The 22,033-nt window shown below is 33.3% G+C and overlaps 1 protein-coding gene across 2 annotated transcripts in view; it reads right to left on the bottom strand.

Moving 5' to 3' along the window:
* Nucleotides 1–1,889: 1,889 nt before the first annotated feature.
* Nucleotides 1,890–22,033, bottom strand: part of LOC125070895 (cyclin-dependent kinase-like 4) — a 37,199-nt gene continuing 17,055 nt past the window's right edge. For both annotated transcript variants that reach the window (XM_047680901.1, XM_047680902.1), the window contains exons 4-9: nucleotides 19,280–19,445; nucleotides 7,073–7,180; nucleotides 6,735–6,877; nucleotides 6,214–6,309; nucleotides 5,271–5,402; nucleotides 1,890–2,162 (exon numbers count right to left, since the gene is read on the bottom strand). In XM_047680901.1, coding sequence (XP_047536857.1) covers nucleotides 2,061–2,162; nucleotides 5,271–5,402; nucleotides 6,214–6,309; nucleotides 6,735–6,877; nucleotides 7,073–7,180; nucleotides 19,280–19,445 — 747 coding nt within the window. In that variant the 3' untranslated portion in view covers nucleotides 1,890–2,060. The remainder of the gene's footprint in view (nucleotides 2,163–5,270; nucleotides 5,403–6,213; nucleotides 6,310–6,734; nucleotides 6,878–7,072; nucleotides 7,181–19,279; nucleotides 19,446–22,033) is intronic.

The raw sequence follows: 22,033 nt of genomic DNA, 5'->3' as shown, positions 1-22,033 counted from the left end.
TTATATAAAATATTCTCAAACTACAAAAACGTAAAAAGTCAAAATACAAAAAAATTTAAAAATACAAAAATGAGTGGACGTAACTTTGTTTCGAGAAATCTAGCTGTAATAATTATGGTCCCATTTATTATTGGCGCTCATTACGGTTGGTATAAGTTACAAAAACTGGACAGTCTCGTTCCAGCTGAGGATCGAAAAAAATTACCATTTGCATCGGTAAGTTCATAATAAAAATCTGCTTCTATCTGAGTAACCAAAACGTTTTCTATCTCACACCACTGTAATTCTGTCGTTTAAAACAGTGGTTTTAATACTTTTTTTTTATAACACTTAACCTATTTTTCCAAAATATATTCGATAAGATACAATAATAAATGAGAGTATTTATAATCTGAGTCATTTATTTACCAATAATTATAGAACAGATTTAAAAATTATCTGTAGTATGACATCTTAATCATAGTAGTTATTTTCCATTTATATTACAAATATATTTTATAAAATAAAGTGTTTAAATGTAATTATAGGCACATGGGATATAATATCTTAGAAGCCATAGGACTGTGTTCAATGATCTTTTCAATCTTCTTATGATGCTGCCATTCCTTATGGTTTTTATTTCTCATTTATATATTTTTATCTTATAATAGATATCTGCCTCATTGTAAAAAAAAACTTAATAATTTTATTTTGTTTCAGCTTTTCAAATAAGGAATAATAATAATAGACCATGTACATATTAGAATTAAAAACAAATGAATACAAACTATAACATTATAAGCATGTATATTTTCAGGCTTTGTAATATTAAATATGTTGAGTTTTATAATTAAATATTAGTTGTATTTTAATAGAAAATTATTAAGATTGATCATGTTTTTTTTTAAACCCACCAGTTTATTTTATATATGTCCTTTTTAATATTATAAGTCGTCGATATGTCCGTGGATTGTATCTTATGGTGTGAAAGCCGCAACCTATGAAAAATACAGAATTGATTTATTAGTATTAACAATTACAGTGTTTATAAGCTGAATATTAACATATTTTATGAGCTTGTATAGCTTATATTATTCTATAAAACCCAACACTTACTTAGGTATATGACTTTTTATTGAGCATATACCATACATATAACTTGTAACAATAATTATTTCAGTATGTACCCAGTTTATATTTTTGGGTATGGTTTCTATAAATAAGTTATAGTCCAAAAATCCAATAGATTTTATAAAAGATTATATCTATTAAGAATTAAGCGAACCTACAGAGTATGAGATATATAATAAGATTAATTACGGTTTTCTGTCTTAATCATTCCATAATACTAATGGAGGTGTAAACCCAAGCTAAAATAATAATTTTTATTATAAAAATAAAGTGTTTATATATTCTAATAATTATATAATATATATTTGCCTGCCATTAGCTTGTTAATGATGAACTTTATCCTAGGTATGAGCTTATACTTAAGCATATAGATTCCTTGTTGACCGATTATTAAGTGTGGAGTTAGCAATAGTATAGTGAAATGGGTGTTCCTGAACTTGCATACGGGTTTGTACATTGTTATACCTTCAGACTTCTAGATAAGTCAGTCTGCTGAATATGACGGATTAGGACTGTTTTTTCAACTGAATATAATTAATGTTTATTGTTAGGTTTATTGGTTAGGATTTCTGTAGGCCCTTCTTTTTACCCATCTGGGTAGTTACCTCCCAGATATTCTTCTGGCAAACAGCAATTTGCTGCAAGCTTTGTATTACAACACAGTAAGGTAAGGTTGGTGACGCATTGCCGATGTTACTAATTAAAAATGATAGTTTTTTTTTTAAAATAAAACTGCATTAAAATAAATTGTAATATTTATTATCCTACTCGCTTTTAGATTCATTGAAACAATACACGCGCGAATCAAACCCGTCGACACCTAGACATTTTATAAAAATAGTGATATTATTGTAATCGTCATTTAATTAAATAAAATTGACAATGAAAAACACTTTATTTAATAGAATAAATATTTAATATTAAATCCGCTGTCTCGCGGGTGGCGCTAGTCATATCGTCGGCAGGTGGCCGCGCGACTCGATCTCGGACTTCTTTTTAGGCTGTGACCGCTCCGTCACTATCAGCTGTGGCAGCATTGGGGATGATTGCACCTGGAATTTTGGATATAGAATTAGAACGAAGATCACTCGTTGAAATTCGAACGAACACCACTGACATAAAAAGCCGAATTTACGATGTTCGGTGAAAAAAAACGCACGCTAAATTTCTCCAAGAGTCCAAGTAAGAAAGATCAAAGAAGGTCATTGACCAGAGAAACTTTTACATGCTGTGACTGGTTATATCACAGATAAATTATTCTCTCCTATAAGATCACCTGAGTTCATCACGCTTATAGAGGCAAATGCGTCTTTATTATTTATTTACTGAAAATGTAACACTATGAACTCATCACTAAGCACTTAAAATGTGTGCACTGATGTGTGAACTATAAGAACTATAATATAACTAGAAATTCTTGATGATATAATAGAACAACATTTTAAAACCATACACACCTTTTGGTGCCTTTAGTTATAAAGTGCGTTTCTACAATATCATCAAAAAACGCATTTGCCAAACGACATTGCCTTAGGGTATTTGCCTTAATATATTTTGAAGAACCTGAGGTTATAAAATATTTTAGTTACCAATATAATATGCTTCTTTGTCGGTAGTAACAGCCTGTAAATTTCTCACCGTTGGACTAAGGCCTCTTCTCCCTTTAAGGAGAAGGTTTTGGCCAATATTCCACCACGCTGCTCCAATGCGGGTTGGTGATAGTTGGATATATATGTGGCACAATGTTTTCTTTCACCGCCGAGGATGAAATGAATAATAAAAATAAATTAAGCATATCAACATTGGGGCCTGAATTTGAACCTGCAATCATCGGTTAAGATACACGCTATTTAACTACTGGGGCATCTCGGCTCTAATTCTTTGACGTCAAATGACATAAATAGACCTTTTGGCGTTTCGTTTTACTGCTGTCCTATTTTTATCGAAAAAAATTTAAAAACATTTATTTTTGTATAAATTACAAGCACTTTAGAATCGTGATTTAACAAGATTAAACCGATTCAGAATATGAATTGAATCGAAAACTTGTTTGTTTCTGATATTTAGATACAATGTATTAATTCCGAATAGGAATTAATATATAGATTCTAACGTCGATTAGTGCAGCTACCTCACTGCAGTAGATTAGCGATATGATTATAGCCTCTAGGTTGACCTTTTCGCGTAATGCAACTTCCAAGTTGACCTTTTTAACCCTCAATAGGTTAAAGCTTTATGCAAAATAGTTGCATGATCGCAACACGAGGATTATATTAAATTCAAGCGATGTTGCGGTATTTTAAAATGTTATTCACTTGGAAAAAAAAACACAAAAATAGTTGTTTATTGATTGACAAATTAAAAGTTTCAGTGCTTAGAATAGGTCAATCTTAACCGAAGATGCTGGGTTCGAACCCAGAAAAGCGTCGATTAATAGTCTTAGGCTTGACTATCCACCTGCTCGGTGAAGGACATCGTAGGGAACCCATGTGTCAGGTGAAAATTTATATGCCACATGTGTATAGCTCGGAACCTCCTCCTTAAAGGAGAGGAGGCGTCAGTCCAACAGCGAGACATTTACAGGCTCGTACCTTACCTAAATTTTTATTCCGCTAAAATATTAAACAATATTAATACTACTTTAACTTATTGTAAATAATTGAATAACTAAGACAAAAACCTATATACATTGAAGCGTTTAGATATTAAATATTTAATACTACAGATATGTACCTATTTTACTGATTATTTTTTTCGTCTATATACTCGTCCTTAATCCAACCATCTACCTATCCCGGAGTTTATTAGTCAACCCATCTATCTGTGACTGACCGAATATTTATATTTAAATAAATACTTACTATGTTTAATAAATATGTAAACATCATTACAAAAAGCTCATCGTAATATACAAAATCCATCTAATATGATGATAATCTCCTACGGATATATAAAGTACATATACAATAAATCACGATGTAATCAACGATTAATCTTACGGCAATTATTGATGGCAATCTGCTGTCATTTCCCTTTGACTTTTGACAGCGTGGTGTCCGTGGGGTTCGAAGAATTGTCTACAACATTATCTTCAGCGTGGTCTAGATATTCTTGCTGTTCGCGAAGGAACGTTATATTGACGTTATTAATTTATAGTTTGACGTTAATCTGTATAAACCCATTATATATATATACATATACTATTAAATAGGGAGACCATTTTTGTAATGCCCCATCGGAAAACCTTCCGAAGAAATATACATAAAAGTTTAACAGAATAAAGAAGATGCAACGCGTTTCGACGTATGTTTTAATATATAATGTTTTTATTTAAGAAGCTGCACTTCTTTTTTCCGCTTACAGACAAGCGTGAATTTAACATGGAACATATCTGTACAGATTTGTTCCAATGTTGGTTGGGAATGGCTTAGTAAGTTTTGGGACTTGCCAAGCCCCGAAACTTTTCACTTAATATGTAGATCGAAGGGTCCTGTAAGCAATTTTATTTGAGTGAGCCAGTGTACAGGCACAAGGGACATAACATCTTAGCTCCCAAAGTTGGTGGCGCATTGATGAAATGTAAGGAATGGTTATTATTTCTTACAGCGTCAATGTCTATGGGCAGTGGTGACGATTTATCATCAGGTGGCCCATTATCCCGTCCGCTACCTATTTCATAAAAGAAAAAGAATTGTAATTTAAATCTTAATAGACTTAAGACGTGGGTGTTTATTAACAATACAACCTCATTTTGATATTGTTCAAGAACTATTACTTTACATTCAATATATTCTTCCATAAAGTTGTTAAAATTTTGTAAACTGACTAAATATCGTGTACAGCTTAGAATTTAAGGCATTTGATTCACTTCGATAAATTATAATTTATCTACATTTCAGCTAAATTATAAAAACTCTAACCTAATCTGATCGAAAGAACTATCGAAATTTTATACGTTTTATTGTAAGTTAAATCACCGAACACAATCTCGTGAGATTGATCATAATCTAAATGTAATAACAAATTTAAAGTAATATATTTAATCCCTGACGAAATTACTTTTTCTAATAATTATCTTCAGAAAGTTATTTTCTTTTCAATAAAGTCGATAAAACTAGAGCTCAGTTGTTAAAATCTTCTTGGATATCTTTATTTATTACCTGTGCCCTTCTCGTCTTCTCGAAGTCGTCGTGGTCGGAATGCGGCACTGTGAAGAGAAAGTTCTCGAATATAGGATGCCGAAGCAGCTGTTCGCAAGTCCATCGCATCATGGGATCCTTGTCCAAGCATTTCTGAAAACAAAATCCGGCTCGAAGGACCAAAATCATGCAGCATACAATAAGTTAATTCTACATGATAATTGTCGAGGTCCTAACATACCCTATTGTCAAATTTAATTGCAAACGAATCACCTTCCTTTGATCATTTATATGTCTATAAAGATTGTCGAAGATGAGAACGCGTCGAACAAAATAGTGGCAATATTTGGCCACTAATTACTATTATTAGTATGATGTTTGGCGAGTATCAAGCTTAGCTGTCAGGCACACCAAGATAATAAAGTTGATTCGTTTGTTTTAGTTCGACACTTTATCTAGATATACATATATTTATACATATTTTTAGTTTATTCAACACATAAAGTGTTGTATGAACTATAACGTTTGTTGTATTGTTTGTATTTATTTAAGACACAAATAAGATTATTATTGAACAAAAATGTATAAGTACCATTATCGTGACCAGTATTATACAGTATGGAGAGTTCTTATGGATTTTTCATTCATTGATTGTTCATGAAATGTAACTTTTATAACTTTCTAATACAATATTATTTACTAGTTTCCGTCTGTGGTTATGCCCAGGACTGTGCGGTGATGTGTCTACAGGTTTCCGAAAAAAAAGTAACCTATGTGCTATTTCAGACTTTAATCTATCTCTGTGCCAAGCATTCAGCCCCGTTCAGTCGTTTTGGCGTTATTGAATAACAAACATCCATCCATTCAAAATATCGCATTTATAATATTATTTATAGTACAAATTTAAATGAAATTGATAAAAGAGTATCTGAAATGGAATCTATGGTCGGTGTTTTCAACTCACCTTTAGAAAGTCTACCACCAGTTCGTTATTAGCGTACCGTTGCGGAATCTTTTTCTCTAGGGGCTCCAGTGAGTTTGGTTCTGGTAGTGCCATACCCTAAAAGAATTAATTAATATAAGACAAAATTAATCATTTATTTTAGAATTATTTATCTTGCCTATTCTACTAGCGGGTCGGAGTCGTTTCGCCTGCGTTCTTCCAAGTCCGTTAATGCTAAATTTCATTAATTTATTTTGCAAATTTGTCTAACGCCCTTCATCTACATAATATTATCATAAGTTACATACTCATCATTGCCAGTGTTCAGCGACTAAACTTTACTTTTTGGAGGACCAATACGGCACATATAACAGTAAGGTAAATTAAAAAAAAAACCTTTTTAAAACATGCATTTTGCCAGCTATAGAACAAATAACACTTAGTCTTGGATTAAAGTATCGCCAACACCAAATATTACGAATATTGTTACGGAGAAGTAACCATAATTTCTTAACTAGGTAGTTCATAAAATAAAACGTTACCTGAAAGAACGTATTCTGCGAGAATATTGTCATATGTCTTGGAAGAAGATCACCCAGAGTTTTTCTGATAAGATACAGCTGGTCGAGGTCACTTTTTCCCGGCCACAAAGCTTCACTTGATAACAATTCCGCAAACACACAGCCTGATTGAAAAAATAAATCTATTAAGCTTGTAGCTTGATCTTTACTCCTCCGATCTCCGATTTGAAGGGTGAGGTTAGTAACTAAAGGCATAATATATTATCTTAGTTACCAAGGCAACCTACAACAACTTACCATCGTGACCCATTTTCACGTACGCCAATATAGGTTATAAAATAAAAAGGAGTGTCACCCACCGATCGCCCACACGTCCACAGGAGTGCTGTACATGGTGTCCCCGACCAGCAACTCAGGCGCGCGGTACCAGCGCGTCGCCACGTAGTCCGTGTAGCTCTCGCCGGGGCCTGGACATGTATTTCAGAATACCAAAGTTAATTACTGGTGTAAAAATTCTTGCTGATGGTATTAGTGTTCGCTTTCCGAGAAATAATCCTGGCTGGGCTAGTGTCATTAATATTTATTTGCGTATTTAAGCTATAGATAATAAATAGTTATCCTTTTAACCTTTTTGGTCAACTTTATTTATTATTCATAATTTAGAAAGTAAAAATTAATCATGCCACAGTACCAAACTTAATAATAAATAGTTCAACATTATAAGTGCTACAGACAGACAATAACACGCCTGTATAATATTATCTTTGTTTAATATATAAACGTTCATAATTACTGAAATTTAATACATATCTCATAATTATACAAAATGGTATAATAAACAATCTTATCATATATATGTTACAATGTATATATTAACAGTATAGTATGGAGTTTTTACTATTAGCCCTGCATATATGCTTAGAAAATGATTCAAGATTCTACTACAGAGATGAGTATTTATTTTGTCTATGTATAAATTGTAATCTAAAAACAATTCATTCAAACTATAAACGCATCATTGATTCAAACTATAAACGCGTATTTACACCAATTACGTTTTTATAACGCAGCCTTATTTTCTATTACCTTACCGCAGCGTAATCACAAAATGCTTTTACAATCTATTAAAAACCTTAGGCTGTGTAGAACTTATCGCGACCTTGTTTAGCAGTTATCTTAAAAGAGCGCTTTGTAACGCGCCGCCAACACGCTAGTCACTAAAGGTTAGTTTGTCGGTTGAGCCCATCAATCTTCGCAGCGAAGAAAATAGCTTGTCTAATGCTCCGTCCTCTATAAATACACGTTTGTGTTTTGTGTTATTAAAGATTACATAAATTCTAATAGCACTTACATAGCCATATACTCGTTTCAAGAGTGCAAATTGTCGAAATTTTGGAAATAATTAATTACGTAATTTGGTGTTAAAGGTACCTCCGTGACGGTGGTCGAGTAGTGTGTACACCGGTTTTCGTGGATACGCCACTCCGAGGTCCCGGGTTCGATTCCCGGCCGAGTCGATGTAGAAAAAGTTTATTAGTTTTCTGTGTTGTTTTGGGTCTGGGTGTCTGTGATACCATCGTCACTTCTGATTTTCCATAACACAAATGCTTTAGCTACTTATGATGTCCAATATTTATTTATTTATATTTACAGTCATATCTACAAAACTTAGCAGGTGCCTAATACAGCTGCTTCCAGTTACCATAAAAAGCATTCGATACTGATAATTTACACTTCAGACGGTGAATAAGACAATTTAAAAATGTACCATTATATTTATATAATTATCACTATTTTATCGAAGTAAAGTGAATAAAAAATACTAAGGCAGTTACGAAACTCGTTTAAAGTGACCTATAGAAACATACATTTATCGGAGAGCGTGTAAGCAGCGATCGTGGTAACAAATCATCAAACGGAAATAGCACGAAATTGAGGAAGCCTCATGTTTTCTATATTTATCTTCATTCAGGCGTTTGTTATATGTTTGAAAAGAAATATAAAGGAGTTGAACGAAAGTCTATTTTCGACTTATTACATTAAGGAAACATATTTCTTCGGAATATATATATATATATATATATTTTAAATAAACTTCCAATATATTTATATGTAAAGTAACAAGTAAATGTCCCAATGCTGGGCTAAGGCCAGAGGAGGCCCTTTGAGGAGGAGCTTTGCTCTAATGCGAGTTGGTGAATGTACATGTGGCAACATATCATTGAAATTAGACACACGATGTTTTCCCTCACCGCAAAGCACGAGATAAATTATAAACACTAATTAAGCACATGAAATTCAGTGGTGCTTGACTGGGTTTGAACCCGCAATCATCGGCTGAAATGCACGAGTTCCAACCTCAGACATCTCGACATTTTATATAATATGTCTCATGAAATTAGTCAAAGTCAACAAATCATATATTTACATAGTGTAAAACTAATTCTGTATTCTTAGATCTTTTAAACTGCACAACGGATTTTAATACGGTTGAACAATAAACAGAGTGATTCAAGAGGAAGATTTATATGTATAATACATACATATTATAATAGAGAAAATACGAGAATTTCAATTATCCTAGGCTAGAAGTTTCCTTTTTATCTTTATTCTTTAATATAAAATTTGTACTTAGGGTCTCAGTTATATATTGTACTTAACAATCGTAATATTCAGTGTTGTAGGTTCAAACCCAAGTAACACCATCCGCTTCGATATCAAGTACTTTTTGATATCGGTGAATGAAAATCTAGTTAGGAAAATATGCATGTCAATTGAATTTTCTGCCCTAAAAGTATTTATTTACCCACATTGAATCAGCATGGTGAAATAAACTTCACACATTCTCATTCCTCAAGAGATAAAGCTTTTTAGCTTGATGTTCATTTGCTGAACGGCATTTACATTTATTTATTATTGTATATATAAGTATTTAATAATTAAGGTTTTTTTCCATTCGGTACTATATAAGTCCATTTATAATCTTGGAGCTATCCCTTCAGGATGATTTAAATAAAGGAATATTCACAGATGCATTACAATATATTTACAACAAACTTTGATATAATCTGTGATAATCATTGCATGAACAAGAGACGTAAGGATAAGCTTATAAAGCCAAGTTTCCGATTCCGCAAAGTCAATGAATCCTTCAAGGGGCAAGGTATTCTCTAATAGAATTTCGCAGATATTTTTAACTTTGCGGAGTCAAAATTTATATCATTTGTAAAAAAAAAAACCTTAATAAATAAGTATATAATTGGAATCAAGATTATATACATACATGATAAAAAAGCATGGATCTAATACCTGTTGGCTCTCAGGCAGGATTTATTACAAATTGTATTTAACTAACATAATGTATATCAAATGTTGGAAAAGAGTAACTTCTGAGTTTCTTGCAGGTTCTTCTCGGTGGTATTTACATTTCGGTCCGATGGTAGCTTTACTTTAATAAACTTCTGTAAAATGACGATTCAAAAGAGCCCGTAAAAAACCTACTTGAATAAATTATATTTTGATTTTCCAAATACTCAAATCAAATCAAAATGGTACTCTTGAAAAAATGTCGTTTAAAGTTACGTTAGTAAAACTCATTTTACAAACCCATTTTAGCGATGTATCATTTCTTTATTTCGACTAGTAAGCAGTAGTAGTACGGATATAAAAATGACGTTCCGTTATTTTTATCGAAGTTGTCTTTATACGAGTATATTTGTAAAAAGAAAAATGCAAAATAAACCCACCTTTAATCATTTCCTTTAATATAAAATACTGGATCGCAAGTCATGATAAAAATTTCTTTGATTACAAAATACAGACGTACAAAGCCCTGTTCCATAACGGAGTTAAAGAACCGAATGCTTCGGCCTTGGGTCCACAAGGCCAAGGTTCTTGTAGCCATGCAACTTTGACGTAATATGAATTGTAATTTTATTTTTACTTCGGATATAAATTTGTAAGCTCATTATCTAGAACATAATTTTTTGACTAGAACGATGCATTATCGGCCCTTAGTTTTTGCCCAAGTCGATAACGATATAAAAAAAAATGTGTATAAAAAAAAATATATTTTATTATTTTTATAAATATTATTAATATTTAACTTATCGACGTTAAATTTACTCGTTTGTTATTTTTAGAAAAAAATAAATATGCAAATTAAATAAATTTCATTATTTCTATATGGTTGCGAGAGCTGATTGTAGTTTTCTTAAATATTAATTAAGAATATATAACTGTAAAGCACCATCTCTATTTCTAAGCATATCCTCATCGTCTCGTAGTCTATCCATCTTTTTATGGCACTTATCTTGTCTAACAGCGTTAGTCGATCAGCTTGACTTCGGACCTTTAACCGGACATGCCAAAAGACTAAAACGCACTTCTCATCTCGAACCAATGGCACTGGTGCGACTATAGTAGTCTTAATGAAGCGTCTGAGCCCGTTTTACTGAGACGTTTACATGTCTTCGGCCAAGGCCGTCGTAGCTGAAGCTCTCGGGCATTGGCGAGTAAGATGAGATCCACATTTGAATTTTCAAACAGCGCAAAGCAGGATGTCAATCGAAAAGGTCTTCTTCTTATATGTACGCGCATAACACAGCATGGATAGTGTTTCCGATGAGTGCTGAAAAAAGCTATCGTAATAGTTTAAAAAAAACATTTCATATTCCAGGATTTTATAAGATAAAAAAGGAAATTATTATTGATTGGCATAAACTTATAATAACGTCCCCAACAGGGATAAAAAAGTATAGTACACAGCCTATTAATGAAACACTGCTGGACTATCCTTCTCTCCCTTTGAGGAATCTCAGCAAAATGGAAACAAAAACATATCACGTGGTTGAAAAATATTACCACGAAGTTGATTATGAAGACCATAATTTCGTCAGAATACCGTAAAGAAAAAACACAATTCATATGAATTTGTTATATCATATATCAAAATAAATATATTACGTGCATATTTAAATTCGTCCTTGGTTAGAGGTCAGATGCTATGCACATATCGTTATGATAATAATTTAGATGAATTCGTGATGACCTAACCAAAAGTTGTTGATCATGCAAATGTCGTACGTAACTTGGTTTTTTCGTATTATTAAAACAATACAATTGGTTTTTTTTTGTTCTTTTCCTTGACAGAAGATTGAAAACAATTACGTTACGTTAATATGTATTAAGTTTATTTTCGGTGTTTTGCAGTAAATTATTTTAATTTTGTACTTTTATCACCAACGAGTAATTTAGTCTTATTTAACTGTTTATTAGTTAGTCCTAGTTGTTGCCCGCGAGTTCGCTCGCGTTTTAGAGATCGGTCGTCATAAAAGTACCCTATGTCCTTCCTTGGAATTCCTGCGACAATACCATACTGACAGACAGAGAGAGTTTTCGCATATATAGCTATATATTAGTCTAGATGTATTAATTATTACTGTAGAGTCCTAAGGCATATACAAATATAACATGTAACTTATACATACTAACTTATCAATGAAGATAAGATTTTTTTAATGAAATATGTGCCAAACGTGCACGAGGCTCATCTGATGGAAAGTGACTATACGTGCGTTGCGCGCCTTTAAGAAATTTGTACCCTCTTTTCGAAAAGCTGAGCTGAGTTCCACTGAGTAGTTATGCGAGCCAAAAAATGCTTTAAAAAAACAACTGTTGTGGATTTTCAGATATAGGTAGTTCGGGTGAAACTTGGAATTTTGATACGATGTCCAAAAGTGAAATTCAGCAGCCGGGATTATTTCCAAACAATTCTTCGGAACCTTCCCCGCGAAAAAATGCAGTAGAAGGTGCAGAGTGATCCAACATCTCTACCCAAAGCCAAAGGATCAAGCAGATCGGAAAGGGCTTGATTGTCGATAATTCTAGCCGCACTGCGTTGAATACGGTCAAATGGAAGATTTAAGCAGACAACTTACTATTTTTTTACTAATAGGATATATTCCTAACACAATTATATATTTATACATACGCATACATTATATACTTTAAAATTTGATATGTAACAATAATTTACTATATATATAATAGTAAAACATTAAACGTAGGTACATTAAATAATAGTGTCAAATACAATTTCATTAGTGTCCTTCCGATACCTATTTACAGAAAACGGTGACCTTAGACACTTTTAACCTGCAAAAACCCTCGGGAACGTAGTTGCAATATTTAGTTTATAAATACAACTTATGATAGAAAAACTACCTAATCATTCAGCACAAAATTATCGTTAAGCCTCTAAATGAACTAACACACAATAACTTATTACTAACAAACTAAAACGACTAAAAATATAAAGGCAGTTAATGTTAGCGATAACTTAGTTAAGCACACGACGTCTGAAACCGGAGCGATGGTTGATAAGGCAACCCGGATAGCTATCACTGTTCTCATCTAACTGTATCGATTAGAAATATTATTTTTATGGGTATTATTACCGTCGTTACACACAGTTAAAATAATGCCGCACCATTATCACAAATTAAGGTACACATCTTATATATTTTACTATCCATATTTCGGAAGATAAGAAATGCATTTTTTATAACGTGTAATTTCAGTAGTTCGGGATGGCAAAATAAAATTATGTTGTACAGTGATGTTTCAATCTCTCTCTATATTTTTGCAATGATCACAATCATCCAATTGTTTTCCTTATGACAGCTCAATCACTTTTAAAATAAGAAATAGTGTTACATGCCAGTATTAAATGTTATTCCATATAAAATAATATAGACTTGAAGTTGTAGAAATTATTGATCAATTAATTACAATAATAATTGTATATATTTATAATATGTAATAATAATAATGATGTGATATTATTAATGATATAACTAATTATGATATCCTATGACGTAGCACCGTATTGGATGATATGGCTAGTTTCTAACAAACGCGATTTTTTTTCTTATCCTCATTTTGCCGCCCTGAATACTAGTCGTCCCAAGTGTATAAATCCAGCGCTGACTATGTATCAACTAAATAGGATAACTTCAATAATTATTTACCGATTAGTAACAAAAATTTCGTGCAGAATAAACAAAGAGAGTTTTCAAGAAGTTTTTGTGCTTTTAATAAATAAATTATTGATTTTACGTACTAAGATTATAATGTCAGTCAGTAACTCTTTTGTGGGGCAATGTATACGCTTCTACAACAGGATCCCAGAAAGCGTTCAAAATGCTTCTGTTGCGAAATTTAAAAAAATTGTTAAGGAACGCTTGTGTGCGAAAGGTTACTATACAATTAGTGAGTTTATGTTTGATAGCACACCTTGGGAATTAAACGATCACCTCCTGGCTGTTTCTACTCATATACAATTATGTATATAATTAATTTGACGTAAAAAAAAAAGTCCCGCTGAGTTTCTTTCGCCGGTTCTTCTCAGGTCAGGGTGTTTTCTTTTTCCGAACCGGTGGTAGTGTTTAACTTGACAATCAATAAGAAAATGTAATACTTCTATATTGAATAAAGGAATTTGAGTTTGAGTTTGAATGTCAAATTAAATTTATAAATCCTTTGTCGTCCATACGTATTATTATGTATTGGGTAATCTTTGAACATAATTTAATTGCAATAAAATCGTTACTAAACGTCTTTATTTATTTAAAAAATGCATACGTCAATACAACGTTTGCAGCATAAATGGTTGTTTAGTTAAATATAATTAACGTATTTAATTATAATTAGTAAAGATAACCTCTTAGACTTCCACTTGAAATTAACATATATTTTCATTTCCTCGTTTATATTGTTACTAACGAAGAAGTTGGTTTTGGTTAACTTTACAATACGCCGAGTGCGTCATGATCAGATTTGTGAATAAATCCAAATATAAACAAGCGAATTATTTTTATTTCATGCGATTCGGGTTTTAACTGCATCATTCCTTATAACCTATTCCAATCGAAGTAGGAACAAAGATACACTAACCTTAGATTTATGTATTTCACGTGATTTGCTAGAAGCTAAGCCATATAGTCAGTGGCGGGGCGGCAAATCCGAAAAAGGTTCCCATTCGTTCATGGATTCCTAGGACCCGCTACAAAAACGGAAATCGGGATTTTGTACGAAGTTAAAAGAATATTAGTACCGCGTAAAAAGTCTAGATGACTGTAGAGTGTAGTGTTTTGATCTTGATGAAATTATGTAGGTACTAAGCACATTTTTAAAGTCTTGTTTAGGATTTGATCAGGGGAATGCGGATGGATTTGGGGGCCCCCCAAAACTGGAGGCCCAGGGCGAGCCGCCCCTTCCGCCCCCTGTCAGTCCACCACTGTATATAGTGCACTACTAAGAGTTTATAATTATTTTTTTATTTATAATACAATACTATTACACTTAAATACTTATATCCACTTTAATTTTACTTCCAAAATTCCGATACTAGTTTCGTCGATGTTCAAAACGCCAAAGTTCTCGACCAATGATATCGCGTCAATTTGCCAAATATTGTTTATTTGGCTTTTCTCGTCTTATGGTTGGAATAGAGTATAGATCACCAATGCACCACGAACCTTGGGACCTAAGAAGTTATGTGTCTGTAGATTCACTAGCTCATTCACCTTTAAAACCAGAACATAACAAATCCAAGTATTACTGTTTGGCGATAGAATTTGTGGTAACTACATAAGGAATGGTTAATATTTCCTAAAGCGTCAATGTCTAGGCACTGGTGACCACAACAGTTACTTTATACCACTTACCAACAGTTGGCCTATTTTCACGTCCGTCTGCAAATATAATAAAACTGACTGGCTTTATGCAACTTACTCATCCTTCCAGTCGGAACACAATAAGCGTAATATTGTTTAGCGCGAGAATGTGTGATGATAGGGTGGTACCCAAATAGGATTGCATAACTATGGTAGTTAACACGTAAATAAATAAAATAAATAAATATTGGACAACATCACATACTTTACTCTGATCCCAATGTAAGTAGCTAAAGCACTTGTGTTATGGAAAATCAGAAGTAACGACGGTACTACAAACACCCAGACACAAGACAACATAGAAAATTGATGAACTTTTTCTACATTTTTTTTTTACCACTTAGATGTCCGTAAATCCACAACAGCGCGATTTTTAAGGCATTTTCTGCCTCGCTCAACCACTCTGTGGAACCAACTTTAGCCGGCGGTTTTTCCGAACCGATACGACTTGGGAACTTTCAAGAAAAGAGCGTACTTATTTCTTAAAAGCCGGCAACGCACCTTTAACCCCCCTGGTGTTGCAGATGCCCATGGGCGGTGGTAATCACTTTCCATCAGGTGAGCCTCCTGCTCGTTTGCCCCCTATATCATAAAAAAAAACATCGATGCGGCCGGGAATCGAACCCGGGACCTCAGAGTGGCGTACCCATGAAAACCGGTGTACACACTACAAATCGACCACTCGTTGTCGTCATATTTATTATTACATTAAGTACGGTTAAAAAACTCCGTTACGAGATCGATATGATATCTGTAAATTTTAACACGATTATTGTTATGGTAAAATTCGTATGACTCAAAATAATATGTCACGCTAGTTCACCATTTTCGATGTATCTGGGCTGACGTAGGGCTGCCAACCGTAGCCTATTAAGGGCACATCCTTTTTATAACTGCGGTCTGGGAACTGCATTAGGGCGTACAAAATTTATTATTTATTAATCTTTATTTGTATAATTGTGCCTTGTATAGATTAATTAATGAAAAAAAACTATACGTATTATATTTATTGGAATTCGTGACGTATTAGCAAGATTTTGTATTTTTTTGCCGATTATAAGAATAAGAAGTTAGTAATCATAGGTTGCGAAGGCAGACGAACAAATAAGCCACTTTAAAGCAAACAATTACCACAGCTAAACATTAACCTTTCCTTACATAGCAATGACTAGTACTGCTGTTTAGCGGTAGATTTACTAATAGGTGAGGGGCCGGGGCTATGAAGTTTATCATTTTGAATACACCAATATCACCATATATAAATATACCACAACGTAGGGTCCTAACCACTAGACGATCACGGCCATAGAGCCGAGATGGCCCAGTGGTTAGAACGCGTACATCTTAACCGATGATTTCGGGTTCAAACCCAGGCAAGCACCACTGAATTTTCATGTGCTTAATTTGTGTTTATAATTCACCTCGTGCACGGCGGTGAACCCGCACTGGAGCAGCGTGGTGGAATGTACTCCAAACCTTCTCCTCAAAGGGATAGGAGGCCTTAGCCCAGCAGTGGGAAATTCACAGACCGTTAATGTAATACCACAGATGCAAAAGTAATGTTAGAGGCATTACCTATTGAGACAATGACACTAATTACATCAATCTGAGATCAATCGCAGTCAATATCAAAAGGTCGAATGTATAAATTCTTTCCACAGGCATTATAACATTTTGAAATAAACTGCCCCCTTTCTCTCTTATATTAGTTTCCGTTACTTAGACGTGACAGCCCTAGACTAATACAACTTTAATACGTTCGACTTTCTACTTTGGCTAAAGGGTAAATAAAATAACCGTTGGCTTTCACCGTTTCATACATAAATTGTATCTATTTAGAGATAATTGTCATAGGTGGATATAGTCGAGAGGTCAACGATATATTCTTTTAAATATTTCATGTTACAAGCCCGTATGGGTAGGTACCACCCACTCGTCATGTATTCTACCACCAAACAGCAATACTTAGTGTTGTTGTGTTCTGGTTTTAATGGTGTGTGAGCCAGTGTAACTACAGGCACAAGGAACTTAACATCTTAGCTCCCAAGGCTGGTGGCGCAATGGCGATGTAAGGAATAGTTAATTCTTACAAAGACAATGTCTATGGGCGGTGGTCAGTTAACATCAGATTTATATATAATAACCATAGGCATATTTCCTTATCCACCTACAATTTATAAAATAGTTTTTTTTTTTATTTATAAGAAGCTACTAATATTTTCTTAACTTTTATAATCCACAGATAACAACTCTAATATTTTTAAAATTTTATCTGTACACATTATACACGCAAAAAATATTGTTATCTATAATTTTATTGAAAAATACAAATAAACTAAACTTATAGTCCATAACAACTTAAAACTCTTTTAAAAATCTCTATCTCAAGATGTTAGAGACAATAATTCCGCTGTTCACATTTATTTTAATAAAACAGTTAGTGTATTTTATTGTTAATAGATGGCGTTAACATTTCTTTAAATCACGCTATAAATTGTCTTTGGTCATTATTTTAAGTATATCGTCATTCAGAATAAAATCGAGTATCCTGGACAAATAGTACATTATATGCGTCGTCAGGTGTATGACCTGCGGTCTCTCCGATAAGCGGTTAGAACAACCATTACAGGGGTTTTGGTCCGTAAAACTTCTACAGAACCGGATACCGTAAGAGCCCGGATATCTTTCAAAGGCTTAAACTGCGTTACAAAAAAGGGCGAATGATAAGGCAATGTCCTCCATAATTCACCTTACAATTTCGCTCACTCTAGGCACATTCTATTAATAAATATTTTATAAATTAAATGTGAAGGGTACCATTCTACCATTCCATCTATATCTATATCTATCCTCGCCTGCAGAGAAGAATTTGTATTAAGTACGTTTTTTCATTAGGATATGATACGGGCGGCGATATTTTTTTTTAAATAAAGGCCGAAAAAGTAAGTAATATAATTAAATAACGCGAATATAAAGAATATTCATGAAATGTAGAGTTAATAGTTACTAGCTCGTCTCCGCACATCGATTCCAAAGGGTATCATTGTATGCACTGAGTATTCGGAGGAGCAGCTGCCACCTGGAGGAAGGAAATGAAGGCTTTTATCACTGGGATTAGGAATGGGATTACTGGGTGGCCAAGGGGTCGGGTAATGTACTACATTAAAGGGCAAAGGATAGGTTTTTGAGCCATGTTTGAGGTCGTAAGCTATTATAGCTGCCAATGGATTTTGCCTCCATTAAAAAGATTGACCGAGTTACTATTTTCAAAATATCAATGCCCATTATAATATTTTCTTTGATAACGACGGAATTGTATAAGCTGATATCTCAGACTATAAAACCAACATCGGATGGAACGCGCGTAACATTGTACTGAAGCTTGACAAGTAAATAAATGTCAAAAGCGAATTAAAAATGCCGGCAGTGCGAAACGACGCGTCTTCTGTAATATGTCAAAGTGCTATCGACTTATTGACGTATGTATATAAAATGTGCATTTCTTATTCTTGGTTCACGATATCGTCTGTCTTTTGTTTTATATTCTGAGATATATCTTCTCGAATTAAAATGGAACGATACCTATGATACATTAATAGCTTTTTTCGTTGTTTAAGCAAATTGAGAGTAATCGAACATACCACAATTCGCTTTTTGTTTCTTCGTATTTTATTTCTTAAACAAACACTTATAAATATTGTGAATGATTTTCGATCTCTTCTAGTAAATAAGGAATCTTTATCGTACTTTGCTGACATATTATTGTTCGAGATATAAAATGATGGTTCTATAAATGTGTATCTTAATAAATAGCAGTCAAATACGCACTGATCATCCTCGCGAAGCCGAAGTCGCAGAGTTTGACGACGCCTTCACTGGTGAGGAGAATGTTCTCAGGCTTAACGTCACGGTGGATGCAGTTGTGCCGGTGGCAGTACGCCACCCCCTGGAGCGTCTGCCAGATTATTTGCTTTGAAAGCAATTCTGGACAACCCTGGTATAAAAACTTCATTGAGTAAAATAATAATTGTACTATCTATACTAATATTATAAATGCGAACGTAACTCGTAAGAGCCGAGATGGCCCAGTGGTTAGAACTCTTGCATCTTAACCGTGATCGGCGGTGAAGGAAAACATTTTGAGGAAACCTGCTTGTGTCTAATTTCAACGAATCCGCCACATGTGTATCCATCAACCCGCATTGGAGCATGGTGGTGGAATATGCTCCAAACCTTCTCCTCAAAGAGGAGAGCCTCCTCTCCTCTTTGAGGAGAAGCCTTAGCCCAGCAGTGGGAAATTTACAGACTGTTAATGTAATGTATGTATTAACGTAACTCTGTTTGTTACCTCTTCATGTTTAAGCCGCTGAACTGATACAGATGAAATTAGGGTGGTTTTAGCCCCGGGAAAGGACATAAGCTATTATATTTTTATTTAATTCACGCCTTGAAGGGATAAAAAGGTCGTGATCGTTTGTATGCTATAGATAAAGTTGTATAAATTTCGCGTGAGTAAAACCGCAGGTTCATCTAGTAGTACATACGTCTTACAAATAGCTGAATAAATAATATAAAATATAAAATTAAGAAGCTTCGAAAAATTGTCATTAATAACATGTAAGCCGCCATTTCAAACATAATCACGTGGAGATTTAAATCCCATCTTGTTTTTACAGTTTTAATGTTAACGTCACAAGATCAGTAAATATTCATCACCAATTGATTCATACCAAACATAACAATCATTGTTTAAACCAAATTTTTATTAGTTATTCGTGAGTCACTTTACTTTAAAAGTTTTGACAAAAAATACGGTAAAACACACTGCTAAGTTTACGAATACACTCTCTGACGTCTATGTATAGAGAAACGTAAAAAAAAAACTTGAATAATATTAACCGAAAATGTTATCTTAACGCACTGGCCATCAGTCAAACGTTCTTTAATTTAAAAGAACTATAACCCTCTCAAATAAAAAAGGAGAATTAAACAAGTCGGTTCATAAATAATGTAAAATAAAGTAAACAAAAATATATATAATTTGCTAACCGAAGTTATAATCACATTCGATTTTTGAAGTCGGTTTAAAAAAAAAAATCGAATCTCAAATAGGTTTTATTTTCGACTTTCATTTGTTTTTCTTCGGCTCGGTGTTAATTTAATTACTACATATCGCAAAAAATGTTCGCTGAATTTTACTTTTTAAGTGGAATTGGAATTATATTTGTAGTAGAATAAAACCTTGATTAACTGATACTTGATTTTACCTGGTGGTAGGGCTTTGTGCAAGCCAGCTGGGTAGGTACCACCCACTCATCACATATTTTACCACCAAATAACAGTACTCTGTGTTGTTGTGTTCCGGTTAGAAGGGTGAGTGAGCCAGTGTAATCACAAGCACAAGGGACATAACATCTTAGTTCCCAAGGTTGGTGGCGCATAGGTGATGTAAGGAAAGGTTAATATTTCTTACAGCGCCTTTGTCTACGGGCGGTGGTGACCACTTACCATCAGGTGGCCCATATGCTCGTCCGCCAACCAATGCCATCAAAAAAATCATAGCTGTATAGTGTATAGTTATCACGATGGGTGATACTATCTTAGTCTTGTTTAGTTACTCTATGTTACTCCATCCATCATCTAATCAAAGGCAAAGGGATCAGTCGTAGACAATTTTACTACCTTTTACTAATATTTTATTTTATTTTGATTAGGACAACCAACAGTAGATACAATATCACATCCAAAATAAAAAATAAAAAATTACATTTCAAAATTATCAAGGCAAAAGTTCTACTACTTACAGGTAATCTCACCATGCATTATCATATTACACAACGTAATTATTGAAAATATAAATTAAACATAAGCATAACAATTAAAAATAAGAAATATAATACATTTCTTAAACTATTATATAATAAATAATAATTAATAAAACCAATAAGATAAAACATATGATTAGAATTGAGCACAAATAAATTATTTATTTTTCGATTGAATTGAGGGCGACTATCGTGACATATGTTTAAATCTTTTACTTTAATACAGACAGTGATGTAAAACGTCGATAATCTTAAAATGTACCTAACAGTAGGACTAGCAATTTACGCATAAAATCTCAAATATACATTTCGCAGAATAAAATATTATGCATCAAAAAGTAAAATATGTCCTGATATACAATTCCCATTTTAAACGTATTTATATTGGTACATATAATTATTTCCTTATTTCCGACATACAAAAATACAGTAGTGATTGCCTACACTTTGATTTGTCAACGAGATTTTCTTGGAAATACCAGAAATACTGAGAAATAAGAAACAATGCATCCTATTCTGATTGACAGCAAATTTGTGGATTTACCAATTATAGTAATTCCGGTTTTGCCGAAACCTAAGCTTGATATACGTCAAATATTTGGCGACCTTGTCAACTTATTAGTCACACAATAAAGAGCTCGTCAAATTTTCCGTAATTGTTTGGAATTCATGATGATTTTTTTTTCACTGTCAATTGTCACACGCAAACTCTTGATATGATAACTCCTTAATTCAAATTAGAACCATGTCAATATTT

The sequence above is a fragment of the Vanessa atalanta genome, chromosome 18 (genome assembly GCF_905147765.1).
Source record: "Vanessa atalanta chromosome 18, ilVanAtal1.2, whole genome shotgun sequence".
Classification (NCBI taxonomy): domain Eukaryota; kingdom Metazoa; phylum Arthropoda; class Insecta; order Lepidoptera; family Nymphalidae; genus Vanessa; species Vanessa atalanta.
The sequence above is the reverse complement of the archived record's forward strand: the minus strand, read 5'-3'. Positions and strand labels throughout refer to the sequence as shown.